Source organism: Pelecanus crispus, chromosome 3, assembly GCF_030463565.1.
Source record: "Pelecanus crispus isolate bPelCri1 chromosome 3, bPelCri1.pri, whole genome shotgun sequence".
Taxonomy (NCBI): Eukaryota; Metazoa; Chordata; class Aves; order Pelecaniformes; family Pelecanidae; genus Pelecanus; species Pelecanus crispus.
The window spans coordinates 98,172,194-98,194,313 of NC_134645.1; the positions used below are offsets into that span (position 1 = coordinate 98,172,194).

The window sequence follows — 22,120 nt, forward strand, 5'->3', positions numbered from 1 at the left end:
ATGTGCAGTATGTGTCTTGCAGACAGAAAGCTGAATAAACATACACTTTTTAATCAAAACGGTTCGGCTCCTTTGCCATGGATGAGTGGAAGACTGCATAGAAGGATAATTTATCTTTACAACTTTCAAAACTTACTAAAAATAAGGAATATATTTTTGTCAAACGACCATATATTTGGAGAGTCCTCTGATTTAATGTTTTAGACCTCTAGGTCTAAGGTCAGTGGAATTTTCTTTCATTTACCACATAAACCATGTAATACTTACTTTTAGCCCCAATAATGCACCTGATTCTTTCGGCATGGTTGTTCTCTTGTTAAGAATAACACGCCCAATTAAGCGATCTCCTTCTTTAGAAGGCTGCCACGTTACTGGATGCTGTTAAAAAAGACAGCAGTAGAATTAAAGAAGCGCAACCATCTTCCTGTATTTAGACGCACATTTATGAAGCAATAAAATTTCTGGATCATTATGTCACGGTAGACACAAACATCCTTCAGATGTGTTACATATTGCACCCAAGCTTTCTATTATTATATCTATTGGACTCTGGCTTCATTAAATACTTATGCCCACTGTAAAAAAATCTCAGCACTAAGTCTGCAGGTAGAATTATAATACAATTCAAAGTTGAACACAATTAAACATTTAAAACATACATTAAGTAATAAAATTAAACATTTACTTTTAAATTCCATGACCCTGAAAAGTGCATTCATAAATTCTGTTCTTCTGAATAACATACATATTATACAGCTCTACCATATGGGTTCGCTATATAACAAAAATCCAAATGATCCTTCCCCACTCCAAGTCAATAGAAGTCACTGATCTCTCCCAGAGCAGCATCACACTCACAGCTGCTTTTGTGGTGTGTAGTGAAATCTAGTATCACGTCTATAAAAGAATTAAATTCAAGTTAAAATTCAGGCAATTTGACCAGTATACATTTTGATGAAAATTTCCTTCTGATTTCAATTTCCATGATCTACTAAACCAAATTTTCATATAATTTGTAAAGAACAATTTTTTACAACAAAATATCTCTGCTGAACTGAAATAATCAGCAAACATTTTAGCTCACACTTATGAACCCCTTTTTCCCTATTTCTTACCGAACTAATAGGGGATGTCTCCCTGCTGTGCCACGTGGCAGGATCCAGCCAGTAATAATCCAAGTCACCTGGAAGAATATGAATAGAAAGAAATGTGTAATCTCTCAAACAGAGAAAGATGTACGAGTGATTACTTTTGCATGCATGAATTTTAATGTGCAATAGTTTGTTGAAGGAAACACAAAACCTGTATTATGATTCAAATTAACTTATATCAATTTGAAAACAATATAGCCTAATAATATAAAACCATAGACACATAATAATGCATTTATTTGGACCTCTGCTTTTTCATGAATTGCATCTCAGAATCGGTTGCGCACACCAGCTGATTTTGACTTTGCCCAGTCGTCTTCCAAGAATGGATCCCAATGCATCACATTCACAGCCCTCCTCCTCCCCCCATCTCCATAACAAACACACAGGACTACAGCTAATGATGACATGAGAGAGAATGCTCCACAAAATAGGCACTTAGCTATAGATAAGGACAGAACAGTCAACCACACTCAAGAATCTGCCAAGCAGTTGATCATACTGTGACAACAGGTGCCGTACAGACAGAGAGGCACAGGAGCTGGTAAAGGGTAATAGAGCACCAGGCAAAACAGCCACACAAATAGAGCAAACAGTGCCAACAGCAGATATGAGGTTGCAATCTTTCATTTCGCTCGGGACCAACTTATATGCTACGTACATCAAGAATAAACCCATGAATTGCAGCGATCTGGAAGCCATGAGCCCATCAGGCCAAGGAGGGGAACCATGGGTTGGGACTGGGAGGAAAGGCAGCAGAGTGTAACACCACAGAGAGTATATATGGAAAAAAGAGAAGCTATGGAAAGCTAAGGAAACCAGTTTGACTTAATATATTACACCTGTAGAAGGCTGAGTTGGTAGCAAAAAAACTACCAACTTCAATGGCAGTTGTCTGTGATAGAGGACTGATGTAACTGTAAACTTCCTTTCCGAGAAGGAAAAGGATGAGGCAGGAATTGCAAAAGGAAGAGTATCAGGCAGTGCAATTCAGAGCGCAATTTTCTTTATGAAGAGGAAGGGTGCAGGTGATATTGGGAAGGACATAGGAGAATGATGCAGGCTAGAATAGACCCAACAGAAGGATAAATGTCTGAAGTATTTCTGTGCTAGAGCTAGTTTTAAACAGAATACACCTGTGAGCTCTGAACCTTGGTGTTATTTCATCCCTTTGGGCATTGCCACAGTGTATTAACAAAAATGCAATAGTGTCATTAGAAATGAGAACAACTCTTTCTAATGCTCTCTTGCAATAACAGTAGTATATAAAAGCTTGATCTGAAAAAAACAAGAGGTATTTTTGAATTTTATCTGACAAAAAGTAGATGATTCTGCCATTTAGCTTATAATGCCTTTAAACATGTGAACAAACGAACCCCCCACCAAACACAAATCTAAACTATCACTTCAGAGGTTAGTTTTAGACTCTGAAGGAAATATAGTCATCTCTCACTGAGGTTTATATCCATACCTGCACTTCAGGCATTTTTCAGCCTCACTTAGGCAAAGAACCTTGGTCATTTGGAATACGTCAGTGGAAGAGTTCAATAATACTGCTTTTTGAATTTACAAGTGGGTTTTTTTCAATTCTTTAAATTATTATGTCCCAGAGTTAGTTTTCATTATGGCACAACTCTTCACACTCTTTCCTAATAACATTCCTACAAACTCTTTACCGATCATTTAAAAGGCGGTAAAAAACCTGCTTTATCATTAAAGTCAGATACTTATTGCCAATAGCCTCTGCACTCTTGATATGCTCTCTGCCTTCAGAAAACATATTTTATTTATTATGTGCACTTTAGGCAATACATCTTGACTATCTTATTTCAGAAAACACATCACTAATACTGCTGTTAGATGACTACGCTTACTAGCACACAGGCATCCAATAGAAGCCCAAACAAAGCGTGCTTCTAACAAGAAAAAGAATATACATTTACATGAAGAGTTTATTATTTTTCACTCTTTTTCTACAAATGTTTAGAGGCTGATTATGAAACACAAGTTGTACCACTCTTTATAACCCATAAAATCTTTAGTAGCTTACCATCTACATGATCATATGCAAAAGCCTATTTTTAAGCAGGTTATTATTATCATATGCATAGCCACGCAAGGCAGTTTGTGGTTGCATTAGCTACTGCAGTTCTGCAGTTTTGGAGAGCTTAACTTCACATTAAAGATCTTGCAGTTTTATTTTTAGCATCATTCCTTGCACCTTTACAGACTTCAAAATTGCAATAAGAGCAACAAATTCATGAACCAGACTGCCACCCCAAGTGCTGGTAGTAAGCAGGGTCCTGTGGCACAGGCACTCCAACTTTCAGTAACGGACTCAACAGTAACACCAAAAAGCAACTCTCCTGTGTGAGCTGGCCCACCGCAGGCAAAACACAACACACTTTGCCTCCATGTTTCACAGCTATTTGCTCAGCAACGGAGAAACGTTCAGGCAGGAATAAATGTCAGCTCCAGCATGCAGTGGCATGTGTCCAAGCGCCCAAAGACATTTCTGCTCTTGTCCCCATTGCTCCCTGTTCTCCTTTCTTCCTTCCCCAGCTTCAGCTTCTGGGTCCAAGTTTCCTTGCTGCTCTTCCTCCTGGTTATTGCATACCTGTGACCACCTAATTCATGCATCTAGCATCCTTCCCCACCAAGTTCCTGCTGTAGCAAGATCCTCTCGTATGTCTTCTGCCTTGGCTCCTACCTGCTAATCTTCCCTCCTCACCAACTACCTACCCTTTGCTGCCTTTCTTCCCTGTCTATTTTGTTGCCATTGTCTATCTTCTGTCTCCTTCTGCTCCCGGCTTTGGTGTCCTCTTTATTGTCGATTTTAAATCCTCCCTCCCCTCACGCCCCTTGATACTAAGCTACATCCTCACAACCCTCTCTTCCCCACACATAAACCTGTAGCTTTCTGTCCCTTTCAACCCTCTTGTCTGTTCTGCGCTTCAGTAAATCCCAAGCCACCAGCTACATCTGCCGTGGCCAGCCACGGCCACGGTCCTTTTGCCCTCTGCTATCAGAAGCTGAGAGCAGGAATTGCACTGCAAATACGACCATACTGAGCTAGAGCATAGATGATATGCCAGGAATGCATAAAGGTAGCTTTCCTATAGGAATTCTTGACTGAAAGTGATGGGTCTACAACTTGGTGAATATTATGAATTGGGGAGAAAAAAGAAAAAAATCCACATTCTTGAAAAATTACTGAATTTTTAAATTCCCATTCAAATTCAGTATGAAATAGACCACTGGCATGCAAACTTTTGGTTGAATCTACAACTGTAAACAGGTTTTACAATGGAAAGTGCCAGTTAATCCACATTCATACACACTCATATAATAGAACATGCAAAATAAAACATAAAGGAACAAAATCCCCAAATGAGCTTAAAAATAATTTATGCCAGCAACACTGACACTAGGGTCTTGACATCTACAGTTAAGCACTCTGTTACAGCTATACTTTTAAAAATAATTTCTTCTTGATCATCTTAGGTCATTGCTGCTTCTTTACTTAATACCTATTTATGACATTGTTGTACTGCCATACCCCAGAACTGACTATTTGTTTAATTACACAAAATAATTTCACTGAACTAGTATTATAGAGATCCAGGAATAGGTAAATAACATGCAAGGTTATTACAGTCTAAGAGCATAGTTTCAGAATTTCAGGCTTTCTCAAAAAGCCCCACCAAAGCTGAAAACAAAAAAACCTATACACAAAGTACTCTCTCCTCTAGTAAAAGTCACTAAAAATAGCTAGTAAAATAAAACAAATTTAAGACATTATGGAGAGGAAAAAACTTTTCTAACGAGTAAACAATTGATTTACAGGCTTAAGCTGCTTTTAAACACTTTTTAAACAATGCTTTAAATCTAAAAACATGAAAAACTTAAAAATAATAAGCCCTTATGAAAATACACATATACTGTGCCATTATTTTCGTATATTACTGATATATTTCTAAAACATAAAAAATGTATTTCAACTGAAAGCATATTATTAAAAATGCATTTACAGTTACAATGCATGATCTACTTAAGACCAATGAAGTGCAACAAGTATATATTTATAAAACCTTTTTTCCTGAGGGAATAATTCAAAAGTTGAATCCTGCCAGCAATTAAATATTTTTCCTATTAACATGCTGCTGCTCGATTACTTTACTCTTGGACACGGGTATAATCATAAATCTACTTTACAAGACACAAATGTGTTGAGGTTTTTTTCCATGAGAAGTCTTTTGCAGTCTGCGATCAAATTTCAAGACAGGGAGTAAAACTCTAATAAATTGACGATGTTTTTTTATCCGTAACACGCGTGCCTTCAAAATAAAGGGAAAGCAAAATTCACACCACCAAAAAAACATTTTCTCTAAGATATTTCCTCTTCAGCAGCCCTACTCATACCAAAAGCTAATGCTGGGATACTGTGATTTTGAGTGAAATGCTGCAAAGCTGAGAAGTGCTGGAAATGACAGCCTTGTCTCTCTTGCAAAGCCAAAACTAGCACAAAATATGAGAAAGTCCGTTATCATGTACGACCAGTCATGCTGATTTCCAAAGAGTCTTGAATACCGGAGATAAAATACCCCAAGATGTTTCCCCAAATCCATCCAGACTGTATTCAGAGACTACTGACATTCAGCAAAGAACGCGCTTCTGGTGTTTCACTCAAATCCAGATGCACTGATTTGTAGCAGTTACTTAAGACAAGAAGCAGACAGTCTAATGATAAGAGTCAGTCAGCCCATGTTAGGCACTTAATTGAGCTTAACATGTATCTGCTAATTAATAAAACAGTTCTATCATGTAACTAGGAAACTGAGACAATTATTTTCAGAGGCTGCATCTGAAATTAAGGCGCAAACTGGCTTCCTATATAGTCAGACTAGGTCTCCCTAATAAAGACATACAACAGCCATTTATGTATTTATCTTTGTTAATTTTTAAGGTCAAATATAGCCTGCATTAAACAGACAATAAAGCTTATTAAAGACCTGGAACATCTTCTGTTAGGTCTTCCACAGTTCCCATGGAACTGGATCAGTATCTCATGGAAATGATCAATTGTTTCCCAAGGTAAAAATCAATAGAAGCTACACATCAACCTACAGGAAGTTACAACAAATGTAAAGAAACTCCACGTATCAACTTGATTGCCTTCCTCTTCCGTAGCCTGAGTTTTCATGAGTTAGAAGACCACGCTACATGCTGTTGGTAAATGTCTTCAGCACACTGTTATTAAAAACATCTGGCTGCTGTTACAGATGTGATAGGTCACATTGTTAAGCAAGAAAGTACTTCTATGCCCAAGAAAAAAAAAAAAAAGATGCTGACCATTTTATCACGTCAGATAAACAATGTATGTTTAAATCATTATAGTCAAGCTGCTAAGTAACCACATAAAGAGAAAACACACGAGTACCCTGGCTTGACAGACAGCCTTCGCATCTAAGTGGCAAGCAGAGAATTCAAAAGCTACCTATTGCCTATTTACACAGAAAGCTTTGCAAAAATGCTCATTATGTCCTTGCTCTCAAATCAACCCACTTCAGATGCCTACAGTTAAGAACCTAAATCCTTGCAGAATGAGGTCTGTGTTTTACCACTTACGCAGTTCAAGGACAGGCTGGCTCATGCGGTATGTGGGAAGAGTGCACCACGTGACTGTGAAGTTTACGTTTTATTTTGTACAGAAAATATATAATTGCATTGGATTTGAGTTCCCCGCTGGCACATGTCCTAAACACTGAAATGCTAACATACTGTAAGACTCCAAAGTTCAACTAAAGACTAGTACTCCATACAAGTGACAATTTACATATATATAATACTCATATTTGGAGTACAGACCTGGCACACATGCCTGCGACCCCTATAGCTCCAAAGCTACAGCTAGCCTCTCAGATGGTTCCCTCAATTCAATATTTATTTAGGCATTTTAACATAATGATGAGATACAAAATTGCTTTTCTGTATCTTAATTAAATTTCTGAGTAACAGAAAATCATTGAAAAAGGGTCTATGGAGCTTTACCAAGCACTAGGCTTTCAGACCTACACAACTGACAACCCAGGCTTATCTAGCACACACTGAAAATAAATGTTTATTCCCTACTTTTGTGTTTAGAAGATAAGGACTTTTCATACTTCTCACACAAAATTAACACTTCAGCATTTTCTTTTGAAACAAACCCCTTAGTTTAAAAATCTTTTTTAAACTGGTAGTTACATTGTGAGCATGGCGCAGGTTGCAATGCTAATTAGTATTTAAACCAGAAATCCAGAAATAATTATGCAAGAAATTAGTGAGCTCATGAAATACTATTTTGATTGTTAAGGAGGCTAATATTAAACTAAATCTATTGAAAAGAAAATCCATTTGACTTCTCCCTTAGTTACTATTGCAAAGTTGTTTCTTTACAAGAGTTTGCAAATTCACAATTATTTTTAACTTTGCAAAGGAATGATTTTTCAGTGGCTGATTACTAAAAATTCTTTCAACATATTCTTTTTATCTGGGTGCAAGGTGAATTTTCTGTGGACTGTTTAAAATATAACATGAGCTTCTTATCCAGATATTTATTTAGCAAAGACTTTTTTTTTTTTAATTTTATTTTTATGGATTGTGATTTTTTTTAAAATGAGGAGTACAGTTTACACATATACTCTTTTTATAAGAAAATATTGCACTTGTGTTCATTGATGGCTCAGGAATGTTTCTCAAAAGGTATACTTGCAAAAGACCTCCACTTTCCAACACAAAAACAACTGGGCCCATTTGTACGTTCACAAGGTGGACTTCCTACCTGAATTATCTCAGTGTTGTTAGAAGGCTTTATAAATTACTGAAAGCAAAGACTACTAATCTTGCCAATGGAAGCTTGAAGCCAAAAATCACAACCCATCCAGTCAGGTAACAAACTGAGGATTTGTGAATGTTTCTAAAACTTTTTATAAGGACACAAGGAAAGTAACAAGGAAGCTTTTCTAAGTTTCCTGCATCTCTAGGGAGTCTGCTCATGAGACTCCCTGAGCCAACATTATTTAGTTCCTTCACTCAGTCACTGAGAGTGTTGAAGAGTTCATCAACCCTTGCCAGCTAGATGCTTATTTATCTCAGAGACCATCTAAAATGTTATTTTGAGGATGCGTAAGTCTTATTGTAACCATGTGAGTCCAAGAATATATATATGATCTGCAAAGCTCACAAAGGGATGGCCCTCAGAAGCATGTTCTGTAAGGTCTTTAGAAAGTGTGTTTCGAGTGCTAAAGAACCTGGAGAGACTTAGAGATGTAAAATACTAAGATGCATGAACTTCCATTAATTTGAAAAGTTCCTTTCAAAGCTTTATTAAAGTACTTTGTTGAGGATACCAGAAAAAGTGGTTAGCACTACCAAGAACTTCAAATCAGCAGGCAAACATTTTTATTGATTTTTGATACTGTGGTACTAAAGGTTTAAGAAAAATTTTGTTGTCTCAGAGCTAGCTCCAAGTGCTGTTTTTGCTGACTTTGATTATTCTCTTGAGTGAAGCTAATTCTGTAAATGGATGGATGGAGATCTCCTTTTCAAAATTTAGAGCTTCTTTGAATAAATTTATTATCGTTATTTAATTCCAATTCAATATTGACACTAACTGGTTTTAACATTTTTTTTTTTTTTTAGTTCCTGTTTTCATATAATTAATACTATTTTAGCTGTGGCATGATCTCTTGATAATATTTTTGCTCAGCATATGATGAAATTTGCAAAATGTATAGCAAGTTATCTCTCAAAGTCACATGGGCTTGTAATTTTGGAGACATGGATACATAGCTATCCTGTACACTAAAAGCCTGACCAGCTCTTAATAACTTTACTGCTGTTCTGAAGGAATTCCCAGCACTTCAAGCATGCCGTGCTGTTCTCCAGCCTAACACAATTTTTCTTTCCTGTCATTTTTTTTCTGGTTTGGTTTGATTGCCTTTTACGGAGACACGGGAAAAGGTATTTTAAAAAGCCCACGTGGACAAAACAGCTTTCAGCTGTTGTGTGTGTTGTTTCTTGTTTTTGTTCTTTTCCTGTGGACATTTAAACCAATTGAGTAGGTGTTAATTGCAAAAGAAGGTAATATTTTCATTTTGGTCTCTTGGTATTTTTCCCCTCACAATTCTAAGAAGGATCCAGTTGAATATTTTTGATCTTAGTGTTTGTTAAAGAGTGATTTATAAGCAAATTATAATTCAAAATCAAAGCTCAAAATAAATTCTCAAACCCCAGGGTGTTTCTGCAGTGCCAGTAGACAGGAATTTTAACAAGGATAAGCATACCAGAAAAAAATGTAAGGTGTGAAACAGCAGCCCATGCCTTAGAAGTCCCACGGATACAATGCCCTGGTAGCACCCACTGCAAATAAGGTGACCAAAATGGGCTATGCCCAGACAGGCTTATTTGAACATACATTTTCTCCTACTGTGGGGAAAGAAGAAAGGCATTTCTGCTCAGATACGGAAGGTAATACACGGTATTTATAAACATGCTGATAGAAGCAAGAGCAACTGGGAGCAAGGTTTCCGGTTATCCACAGGACCACAGGAATGGGAAGGGAGAAAGACAGTGAGCCTTTCTGGTGATTGTCTAACATATAGACACAGAGTCAATCATGCAGACCTGTACAAGTCACTTGAGAAATAACAAGAAGATCATATTTCATAATCAAAATTATGATTTCATTTTCATGAAAACTGGGGGAGCAAATTAATTGCAAATATTTACAATGAAAAGGAAAGTCAGGGAGGGGGTGGGGTGGAAAAGCTCTTGCTTGTCCTGAGCTTCAGGACTGTAGAAGGAAATACAGCAGATGAAATTCTCTGGATCGTGATTAAAGAGAAAAAGCACTTCAGCAGTACCATGATGAAGACCTGCTCCAGAGCACCAAATTAAGAAGATGAGCCTGGTGAGTTTGGGGGTTTTTTTGTAAGCATTCATCTGAATCCTCCATTATGCCGCATTTGAAGATAATGAGAGGTTTTAAAGCCTTTCATTTCTCCAGTCAGAGCAGAATACAGCAGGAAGAATCTTTGGAGCGCACAGTGAGAGATAACTGACACTGGGAAAGCAACCAGCAAAGGACCTTTGGAGCTTTGCTTCCCACCAGTAGGGAGGAAATAGTTAAGAATGTGAAAGTGAATGGACTTTGTGACCTTTAAAAAGGGAAGGAAGCTGAGCAGAAGAAAAACCCAAAACCTTTATTAAAAAAAACCAACCAACCAACCAAACAAACCAACCCAAAAATAACCAACCCAAAACCAAAACCGAAACACCCCAACCTTAGAGAAAAGAAGGAAGCAGTCATGACAGCAAAAGGAGTCCAGCAATCATGGAAGCATTTGAAGAAATAATACCAACATCAGAAGCACAACCAGCCCAACACAGAGGAAGGAGAAATGCAAAGACTGACCAGCTAAGTCATAAATGTTTCATTTTCTAGAAGGCAGCAGACAATCAATGGGAAGTTGCCTATGAGTGAGTAACTTACAGTGATAAGAATACCAGGAAGCATACAAGACAAAATTGGAAACACACAAAATTTAATGCAAACAGCAAAGTATGCAAAAACAATTGAGCTCATCCTGCAAATATATAGTCCCTAGTACTTAGTATCTAGTACCAAGTACTTGGCATCCTAGAATACTATGGAAAGAGTCTGCTACCATTTGGCTCTATCAGCAAATGATACCAAGGCACCTAGGTTGGTTTTTTTTTTAAATAAGTCCTCCTAAAAATAAACTCAAGTAAAACTCATAGCAAGAAGGTAACCAATGACTGTAGCATAAAAATTAGATGTTATGCCAGAGCAGAAAGAAGTCATACTGTCTAGACTGTATATTATACACTAGGCTAACTCACTTCATCCTGGAGTACTTAGAGACCTGTCTGAAGTTACCTCATTGCCAGGAACAATTATTTCCTGAGCATTAGTGGAGTATGGATGAAGTTCCACAAAATTGGGAAAGGGCAAACACACCACATATTTTTAAAGGAGAGGGGAGGGGAACAGGGGCTAGAAATTATAGACCAGTCAGCTTAGTTTCAATTCCTGAAAAAATGCTATAGCAAAACAAATCACCTTCAAGATAGCAAGAAAAGAAGAGATGAGACCTACAAATCAAAGGGTCAATAATAAACTATTCCAATTCATTGCCTACCACTGCAGTATGATAGGCAACAAACAGCAGATGTCAAACAGCTTCAGCTGAGCAGGAGTTTTGTTTATGAGCATGCCATGTTAGACTCACACCAGAAAAAGTGTCTAAATAAAACTAGTATAAGGTGAAAAGTTATTTAGAAAAGCATATTCTAAACAGCTAAAATTGGTAACAAAAAAACCCCAAAGGATTCACTAAGCAGGTTCTGCCATGTTTGTCTGGGATATGGTAATAGTCAACACTCACATTACCGTTCTAGATAATAAAACGGAAACATACTAGATTTGTAGGTGTCTTGACCCCAAGGAGAAAGGAATGGCCAGTTATAGGAGACCAGGACTGGACTTCGAAGCTATCCTGACAAACTGGAAAAATGAACTGGGAAAAAAGAGAACCCAGTTCAGAGTAGACAAGGAAATGGCTCCACACACAGACCAGGATAAACAAATGTAGAAACAGGGAAAGGAAGTCAACCAGTTGAGGACTAGCTGTGCAGAAGATGATGAGGTAGATATACTCTATCACAGTGGTAATAGAAGAAGATAGAAGATACAAGCCTAGCTGCTGTCTGAAAACCATTACCCTTGCACTTGTGGAGTTAGCAGGGTTGGCCAGAGGCCAGGCTCAGGTGCCTTGCCTACTACTTGCCACCAAATACCAAATACCTCCACAGGTCAAACTGGTGGAGAACTCAAGGTTTTGTTGTTGTTGTTTTTTGATTTTGCTTTACTCTGCATCATGGTTTGTCTTCTGGGCACCTTTGCACCTAACCAACACCCTGACATGACAGTGACCTTGATGACGGCTCAGTCTCTCAGGTTCTCTCCTTGCAGCACACAGTTAAATTTTCAGAGCAGAATATTTAACTGAAGTGTAGTTATGGGAGAGAGATGAGTTAAATTTAATGACCAGAGAGATATATATAGTCTGGTTTAATAGTCCTTTATAACTCTACAGTCTATTCCACAAAAAAGTCAAATGCTCTCAAGAGAGACCAAAACTGGACCAGACAACATGGGGCTAGTGTGTTTTTAAAGTATCTTTTAGTTCTCCCAACTCCACGCTATTCCAAAGGCTGGAGATGTGCTGCTGTATGCCCTTGCCCACAGCACAGCCTTGAACCTCTGCAAAGCAGGATGTCAACAGCTCTGTACTTCTCAATCCCAGCCCTACTTCACCTTCTTCATCTACTTACGCCAAGATGTGCAAGAGGTCTCTAGAAGGCAGTTTACAGCTGTCTACCAGTGACTACCCTGAAGAAGCACTTAGAAGGGGCTTACCTTCTTTATGCAGCCATAAACAACTCATTAAGTGTGAGAGAGAGTGCAAGGCTTTGATCTTAACCAAAGGTTTTCTCCAACCTTAACCTTTAAATCCACGCAGAGCTAAGGCTGACCGTTGTCTGCTCCCAACCTTAGCAGCATCACATTTTCCTGATATTCCTGCTGCTTTTTCAGTTCCATCTCTGTTCTGATTGCTGCTCAACCCCATCTTCTCCAACGCATCTCTCCAGAATCTGCCCTCAGTATACTCTTATTCTCCTCTAAATTCTGCTAAAAAAAAATGCATTTCACACATGGATTTCTTAATATATGCTAACTAACACAACTGTAATATTTGAGAGGATAAAACCTCTTTTATGACTTATTCTATCATACAATCTTTAGGATTAATTCTTCTAGTGAAGAAACTACTTTTCAAAAATGACTTTCACAGACAGTGTTATCAACTACTTAGATACGAGATTTTCAAGATCTTTATTATTCTCAACACACTGCATAATCCCCAAGGAGCTTGCAATTGTCAATCCTTCCTCTCACTTTCCCCTGTGATCCTTTAGTGATTTAGCTGAGGACCTTATTCCAAATACAGACTTTTTTTCCCTCCTAAGGAGAGGGCTGATGTCCTTCCCAGATTCAGAAAATGCAATGCATCAGTATGATGATGCAGAGATAACATACAAAATAACCACAACTGTGCATTTATTATAACCCATATATTACTATTATAACCATAACTGTATATTATGCTAAACAAACATATTCTTGTTCTATGTACATGGGTTTGATGATTTTTTTTCCAAAAATAATATGCAAAAATAAAGGTAACAGAATCATATTCCATTCTGAACTTGTTAAAGCTACTAACAATAGCACAATTCAGGGGATCGAGGACACATCAACTGTCTTCTGCCGAAGAGAAATAATACACAGGAATGACCATTTGTTTCCTGAAGTAAATTTCTAAATTCTTTATCCATGACATCTCCAAAATGCAAAATAATCATAATGCAATCGGAATATTATTATTACTTTTCAGAAGCACGTTTACATTTTGTTGTGTGCTTTCAAAATAGATTTTTGTTTAAAAACTCATGCCACGTAGCATCACTAATGTCAAATTATATTTGACACATGAGCTTTCAAAGTATAAACATAACTGAAACACAGACTTACAAGCAAAATGGTTCCTTATTTCCTGCTTAAGCTGAATATTTGCTACAATTAATACTTTACATTCAGAGGACACAACGCCTCCACTCAAACTGTACCGTTAAAGAAATCTGTTTATAAAAAGATATATTTTTTAAAAATATAAAGTATAAAAATATATCTAAAACCTCAGCACTGTATAGCCACTTGTTTACCTGTCCCTGAATGCAACGTATGGAGCAGAAACTGAAGAAACCCAGCAAACATAGCAGCATCAGCAAGAGAATGGTTAAAAAAGCACAACTGGCATCTAGTAGATTGCTGAATTCCAGCCTGCAACTGTAGCAAAACCGTAATGCAAGCAAAAATCCACTTCAGTGTGAAGGAGACGATATAAAAGAAGTCCCTAAGGTCCTTGCGTCCTGATTCTAAGCCAAATTATTCTGCAGCGTCAAACATTCAACACCGGTGACACCAAACAGGGCTACAAGAGCTCTTGTCATCAAAACAAATCTCTGCAGTGTAGTGCAAGCATCGATTACTGCATTAGTTCATACACGCTTGCTGCAATGACAAGGAGTTTCAGTCTCTAGAAGGACTTCATGATTTTAGGAATCCAGAATTAATAATCCTCAAGAAACAAGATGGGAAAGAAAAAGCTCCTTCCTCTCCGGATAGAACAGGAAAGAAGTTTCTTAGTGCTTTAAAGACAACAGTAGACACAAGCTCAGGTACCTAAGTAATCAATACCACTGCTGCAGTTATTATTTATATTCAGCAGTGGTGCGCTGAACAAGTTTTAATGAACTGCATAAATGAAGCAAGCGTGTAAAGCAAATGTGGCTGGTTTAAGTTATGTAAAACTTCCCAAGCTGTAGATTTACTTCTAGCACACTGAAAACACAACAGCCCTTGAAAAAATTTACCATTTTTTTACAAATTAATGGGGTTATTTAATACTTTTCTTACATAATACATGTGTGCATGGAAATGTAATTTTATATAAGAAAAATATATTCTAAATGAAAAACTGGAAATAACATTTTGTATTCCAAATCACGTATTCAAGATAAAAGAGAAAAGCAGAACCTGTATAGCAGCATATTTGGGAAAGCCAGATGATTAGAGAATTACAGCTAATAAAATTTGCTAAAGAATTTAAGCTAATTTAAATCACATCCAAACCGTATGACAATAAAACTATTTCTCTGGCAGAGAGAGTCTTCCTCTGTAAAAATATGTTTCTCTGCAGCATATCTAGATACTGCAGGACTTCAGAAATACAAAAAACTGCCTGTTTAGAAACCAAAATGTGAGAAAACAAAGCACGATGAACTAACCTATTTAAATTTCAATTCAAAGAGAGGCTTTTAAGGGATAAAATAGAAATAATTAAGCTAATGAGAGCTTACAATTCTTTCAGTAATATATAGACCTATTAGTCATAATGAAAATAGACTTTTAATCAAGTTGTTTCCCTGTAATTTTGGATCACATGATCAAAACCAAGGTACTGTACGCAGCCTTTCACACACACTATCTCACCTGTCAGTCAACAGCAAAAGCCACGGCTGACATCCCAGGTCACTGCTGATTTTCAGTGTCCCCAGTAGCACGGTATTAGCAGAAAGACAACACAACTATCTACATCTGCACTTTTCACTGATGTATCCTTGTTAGGAGGTGGTTCTTTAGAGGAGGACAATGTGCAGTCTTCATATACTCCAAGAGACAGTGATCATCTGGACATCTACTGACCAGGGAACATACACCCAGCTTTCTCCTAAAGCTGGAGAACACTTCTTGTAAAAGGGACAAAAGCCAGACTACGCCAAGTGCATGGTGCTTCCACAGCCCATCCACTCTACCCATGGTCCTTCTCACCTTCTCCTTGAAGGACCTCCTCCTGTTCTGCCAGGGCTGGCATCAAGGGCTTTGCTTCATTTTCAGAACATAGCTTGCCTGGATCCTGAATGCTCTTCTCCCCTTGCAGCACATACTAAACAAGGCAGTGGATTTTGCCACAGCCCAACTCAACATATGAAAAATATTTCCTCCCTACAACCTCAGAACTTTTAAATGAGACTGCACTGTATGGGGCTTGTTTTCTGACTTTTTTAAAATGCTCCTGTCATTCCCGTAGCACGCATGTGTTTGTGAAAAAACTAATAAACTGTTCTCCCAAATGTATTTAGAAAGGTTTTTTGTGCCCCATGGTGTTGTTGAAGGTCTCACTGTCTCCCATTCCCCTACGTGCCAGATATGTGCAACCTCTCTCTGCTTCTCCATCCCCACATCGGGCAGTCCTCAACACCAATTTTACTTACTGCTCTCTCCCTACCCATGAGATCTGCCCAAGCCCTGTCTAAGCAGCCCTGTCTAACAGCTTCAGCTTTACATGGTACAGGTGTGATGAAAAGTAGGGGAAGAGAGGAGCAACAGAAGAGCGTTCTGAGGTCAGAAAGGGCCTTTTGCAGAAAGGACAGTGCCAGCAACCCAGTGTGCACTGCACACCCTGAAGGGTTGTTTTCATTCCTCCCAGCCCAAATCAGAGCCTTTCTGGCTCCCCGAAAGACCCATCTGAGTTTGAGGATCAAACACTCATTTATTTACTTTTATATCCATGAATAGTAGCGAGGCTACTGGAAACTAACTGGAAATCTGGTTACCATTCCATTCTCCTAGTAAAAATACATGATTAAGTTATAGCACACTTTCAACCTTTACTTTGGATAACTCTGCCCATGTAATCTCCGGAGGTTTTTACCCTTGCAAATTATTTTACTGCCACTATCATCTGAGGTGCACTACACTGTGCATCTGATACTTAGATTTTGAGTGTCATAGTTTGGCTCCTTCATAAACTTCCTGCTAATAATTGTTCTAGATCTTAATCACTGTATGATACTCTTGCACTTATAAAACTTTCTAAGAGCATTAGAAAAGAATGAGATTGAATAATCTCACACACATATCCAACCCTACCAGTTGTCAAGTTTTAAGAGGTCAAATTCCAAATATTAAATGTACTATTCAGTTTTATGCCTGGGTAAAAATGCAGCTTTCCTCTAAAACAGAAGTTTTACAACACTTTTTTTGAAAGAAGAAAGCCAGAGAATGGTCCCAAGCTTAATTCAGTAGCACAGAAAGAGCAATTCAAGGAAAAAAAACTATGCTTTAAGTTGGAATTTAATTTAGGAAATGAGAGAAACAACAGAAAAGGTCCCTGTTATGGTCTCCAGACCTCAAAACCAAGTTACAACAGAGAAGAGATTCTAATGCAACTGCAGGAGTACTAGATACAATATTAGGCATTGTATGTGACATTTTGTACTGTAGCCCTGTCTGATCCACTTTGAAAGGTCCCAGCTATTGTGGGAGATTCACAGTGACCAGACAAGGCAAACGCCACACCTCTCTTCAAGGAGGGCAAGAAAAAGACCTGGGAAACTACAGACTGGGAAGGCTAACCTGAGTCCCTGGGAAGGTTATGGAGCAAATCCTTCTGGAAGGCAGTTGTGAGCACATGAAGGCCAAGAAGGTGACTGGGAACCATCAGCATAGCTTTACCAAAGGCAAATCGTGCCTGACCAATACGATTTCTGGATCTACAGACAAGGGGAGAGCTGCAGATGTTGTTTAACATAGCTGTAGCACAAAGATTTATGGGGACGAATCAAGGCTTTCCTTTACTCAGCTAGCAGCACTCCAGACCACAAAATGCTCTCCTGGGATTATAGAAAACTTGGATGTAGCCTTTGGCTATGCACCCAGAATTAAACTCAGTAGAGAAAACATGCTTGCTTCTGATAGGCTTAAGTGCAGAGTTTGGCTGACACTGGGCTAATTAAAACACTTCTCTTCTCTGTGCACTCATGCAACATAAGCGCATCTTCTCTTTGATAAAGTATTGCCCAGTGAAGAGGACTGAGTATTTTTCAGATTCTTTGGCAAAATACTTACAACTTTGCAAAGACAACTGTTGACCATTTATCATTTACAAGAGAAAGACTTCTATATATATACAAATACATATATCCACCCATATGGAAGTGGTTTTCTTTTCAACAGATTGACATAGCTTGGCCTGTCATTTCTCAGAAGTACTGAGAAAAATCAGAGGCTAAGAACTGAGATGACTGTAGTGAAAAAGACACATAGGTATATATATTCTTGGCCAGCTGGCAAAAACCAAAAGCACCAAAGCAGAAATGATGTAGTCACATCAACAGAGGGACATGCTGGAGCTAATAAGTTTGGCCTTTTATTTAGGTTGGGCTAAATCAACGTCATGCTGTTGTTACTTCACAGCTTTTAGTTCAAACCTTGATCCAAGCCAATCAGTTTGAAGTGGAAGTGAAGTAACTTGGCACCTGAATGAAAAAAATAATGTAAATGCACACATCAGGAGCAGGCTATGGTGTGCCCCGCCACTGGCATCCCAGACAAGTGGCTTTACCATGTTGTTCCTAAAGGTCCTTTAGGGGAGTTTTACAGAACATCATCCACCATTTTGCAGCAGCCTGGAAGGCTGCTGGAAGACAGAAGAGCACCACTGCATGACCAAGTGATAGGAACCCCTTCAAGCACACAGGTATGCAAGAGCCAATAAGGAAACACCCCACTATCTATTGCTTCTGTATCAATCATTTCCAAGTTCCATTGACAATTGTTTAGTACTGTGCTGCCACCAATATTCTGTTTCCCCATCCTCTACCCCTGATTGACTTGATTGTTCTTGACTCATCTGAGGAAGATGATAATGACAGTGAAATGGGAAAGAGACAAGAGGGATGCTCACACTAGAAAACCTACGCTGGGCCTTCTGTCCTATGGATGTAGTGGCTGAGATCTTTGCTATCCAACCTTCATGATCTAGTAATTTTGCAATGTGTTTACCTTAGTTACTTCATCTATTAAAAGAGCCAGCATCTCCTCAGGTTGATCATTTTGATAATTGGCCTTAACTGAGGAGGATCTACTGACATCAGGACAGAGAACATGAGTGCTGCACTGTCAGATTTACAGATGACTTCTGGACTTCTGACATCACAGGATGATGAATTGACCTCTGTATGAAAAGAGATTTTGTGGAGTATTTTCCTTTGTGACAAGGGCAGTACTTAATAAATTAACTGACAATATCTATAAAAGATCTGCTGGATAGCCCTTTTTAGAGCCAAAGGTTGTCTTAACCAAACCCTAGTTCAATTTGCTCAGCCATTCAATTGCTAGCCAAAGCCAGATGCTTTCAGTGAAATGGTAACTGATATACAGACATTGACTTTTCAATTTACTGACCAATAGTATCAAAATATTCTTTTTGTTCCCAACTTTATCTATTATTCCCAGTTGTTGTGTTCATGTCTCCAGAGAGACAGATTTCTCCCAACCCTCATGCCCTACAGCATGGTGGGTGTGGAAGACCCCTATTCAAAGTCTCTTCCCTGTCTGATGCAGGGGAAGCTGGGATGAAATGGTGGTATGACAGCTCTACCTTTGATAGCCATGCTCAGCTACAGGCTTGAACTCAACAGAACTAAACTGCTCAAATCAGTTCAATGTTATTACCTGTAGGAAGAGACCACAGCCATCTAAGCTGCACCTGAGTTTTCCTGCCAAAAGAGAAGCCAAGCAAACAGTACCATCTGCAAACCTGGGCCACAGCAAAAATAGGAGATTCAACCTACAGTGACAGTGTCATTACAGCTTCTTATTTAAGTCAGCCATATCACCTTACCAAAATTCCTTAAAACAATGCTTTTTTTTCCTTCTAAAACTACCCACCCCGGCCCCATTTACAAAATGAAAGACAACACATGTCCTGAACTGATTCATGCACAGGCTGTGGTTGAAAGGTTACACAGCCAAGGGTGATAGACATCTACATGCCACTAGTTTATTCTTCCTTAGTTCAGGACACCTTTGACAACTTAAGTCACATTCCCTCTTTTTCTTTTCCTTATCGCCTAAGTCTGCGTAGACGTGGTTTAATTTCCAGTTCTTCCTACAAGTCAGATTCCTCCCAGATCCTTTAATTCTAAAAATTTCAGATTTAAACCTAGAAATCAGAGCAGCAGTACCATAAGTACTGACCACTTCAAAAGGTCAACCTCTGTTAAATAGCATTTTCTATTACTTTAAAAATGTTATATACCATCCAAACAAAAAAAACCCCAAAAACTGCACATCTAAAAAAAAGGTTTAACGGTGACTATGTTCTTTGTTTAAGCATTGTCAGAAAATTCATTTCTAATCCTTATAATAATTTTCTAGGTCAAAGTAAGATTAGGTCCACCATAGCACAGCTAACTGATGTCTGATAACACGCCTTAAAGTTAATATCATTATTTGTTGTTGTAGCTTTTTTTCTTTGAAGGAAAAGGATGCTTATAGATTAGAATTTTAAAGGAAACATTTGAAAAGAAGTCAATTGTAAATGGCACATTTGTTTGTTAAAAAAAAAAAAAAATCTGCTCACTGGCAAAAATTAACATCTTCCTAAGTGTCTCATTTCAGTGACTTGTAGGAATAGCCATTCCCTAAGACTCCCTTGGCAGTGAGATTTAATACTGGGTAACAGGAACAGATTAATTAACTTTTCGTAAAACTGATTTCAGAGCAACTTGTCTGTGGAAAAGAGCCTGCAGCAGCACAACTGCATTTATTCCTAACCGTTCAGTTCAATTCCATTCCCAGGGGACTGGTTTGCCCTCCCACAGAGAGTCTCTGCTTAAAGACCATGACGACTCCACTGCTGGTAAATCCATAACACCTGCCCCATGGGAGATAACTGAACCTACCCAGGTATGCTGACAAGGTTCAGTGTGTTTCATAAAAATTGGCAGAAACAGCAAACACCAGAGAGTTCTGAGAATTCACATCTATTTCAATTTGTACTCGTGAGTTGCTTTTGTGATGTCCACTTACATCTGTAAGTGCAAGTCACTTTTATACTATATTTTAAGGAAAATCTGAGCCTGTACAGAATACCAAATTACCTGGCATCCCATGTGTTTTGATGCAAACTTACACCAATTTGCCATGGTAGAGCTCCAGAGCGTGACAGGGAAGAACCAGCATTATACCTCTGAGTGACCCAGGACATTGGGGAGTTGGAAAAAATTGGCTGTTCATTAGCCCTCAGCTCAGTATTCACTGTGTGAGCAGAGGTTTTTGCTTATCTCACAATTCAAGTGAGAACTCTATGAATAAACTGCACACGGGTTAAAGCGAGTCAGCTGGGGAGCGCAGCTTTGCACAGCATGAGCTCCCTGCTCTGCAAAGTTATCTGTCACTCCTACCCAAAACTCACAGGATCCCAGTGCCAGGATTTGCAATTCCCACCTGAGATGTGGGAGCAGGGCTGAGGCACTCCAAGGACTGTATCCAGCTGCTTCAGAATGGCATTTCTTCTCTTGTGACACCTGCATCTTTAATGCAGAACAGTCTGACAGTCTGACTTTCAAATACTTTACAGAGGCAAAGAATAAAACAAAAATCTGCAGAATTTTATATTCACGCATAGCTCTATTCACTACCTCTAACACCACTCTGGGGTGGTGCCCTACAAGTACACATCATGACACCTGAAGTATTTAAATGTAACAGATGTACTGGAATGAACACATGCCTTCTAATAGTGTACATGCATTCTAATTCACATAAACATCTACGTACATATTCACAAGCATGTACGTCCCCCCAAAAAATCTCGTCTTACTAATGTTACGAAAGTACATTAAAACAAAGAATATGAAAGCATTCACATACATTATTGTATCTTTCTGCTCCTGAACCTACCTTACTGCAGCATTCCTGAAGCAGATAATACAGTGTGCTCTCCTTAAACAGGTGTTTCTTATGCATTAGGTCACAGAAAAAAATGAGGTTGGAAGGAAATGTGCTTTGGGTAAGTAGGAAGAAAATACGCGACTTCACCAGCAAGACTTCTTAAGCACAAACATACAGAGTCATCTGTAAATGTGTATTTCTAAGCTTCCAAAAATTCTTGAAAATCTGGCTCATGATCCTCAAAAAAGAGTACCTTTTTCTTGCTATCTTTATTTTTTTCTGAGGATAGGACTCAACTCATGTAATGAGTAACTGCTTCCATAGAGCTATACTCATCAGTGTAATTTCCATATCCAGAATATATTCCATACACCGTCTCCGACACTGAACCTAGAGGACAATGTAAATTTGCCCACGGAAAAATGCACATGGAGATAAGATCTGAAAAAGGTTTTTAAATTACCAGTTTGAGTAGGAAGGTATGCCTGCATTTCCAGACTCTCTCTTCGCTAAGAGAGAAATCGTCTTGCATAAACAG

The 22,120-nt window shown here is 38.4% G+C and overlaps 1 protein-coding gene across 1 annotated transcript in view; it reads right to left on the bottom strand.

The window, feature by feature from the left end:
- The window catches only part of LOC104038321 (regulating synaptic membrane exocytosis protein 1), a 190,511-nt gene that overhangs the window by 153,941 nt on the left and 14,450 nt on the right, over nucleotides 1-22,120 (bottom strand). Inside the window, exons 3-4 of the mRNA XM_075707731.1 lie at nucleotides 1,116-1,183; nucleotides 268-378 (exon numbers count right to left, since the gene is read on the bottom strand). Coding sequence (XP_075563846.1) covers nucleotides 268-378; nucleotides 1,116-1,183 — 179 coding nt within the window. The remainder of the gene's footprint in view (nucleotides 1-267; nucleotides 379-1,115; nucleotides 1,184-22,120) is intronic.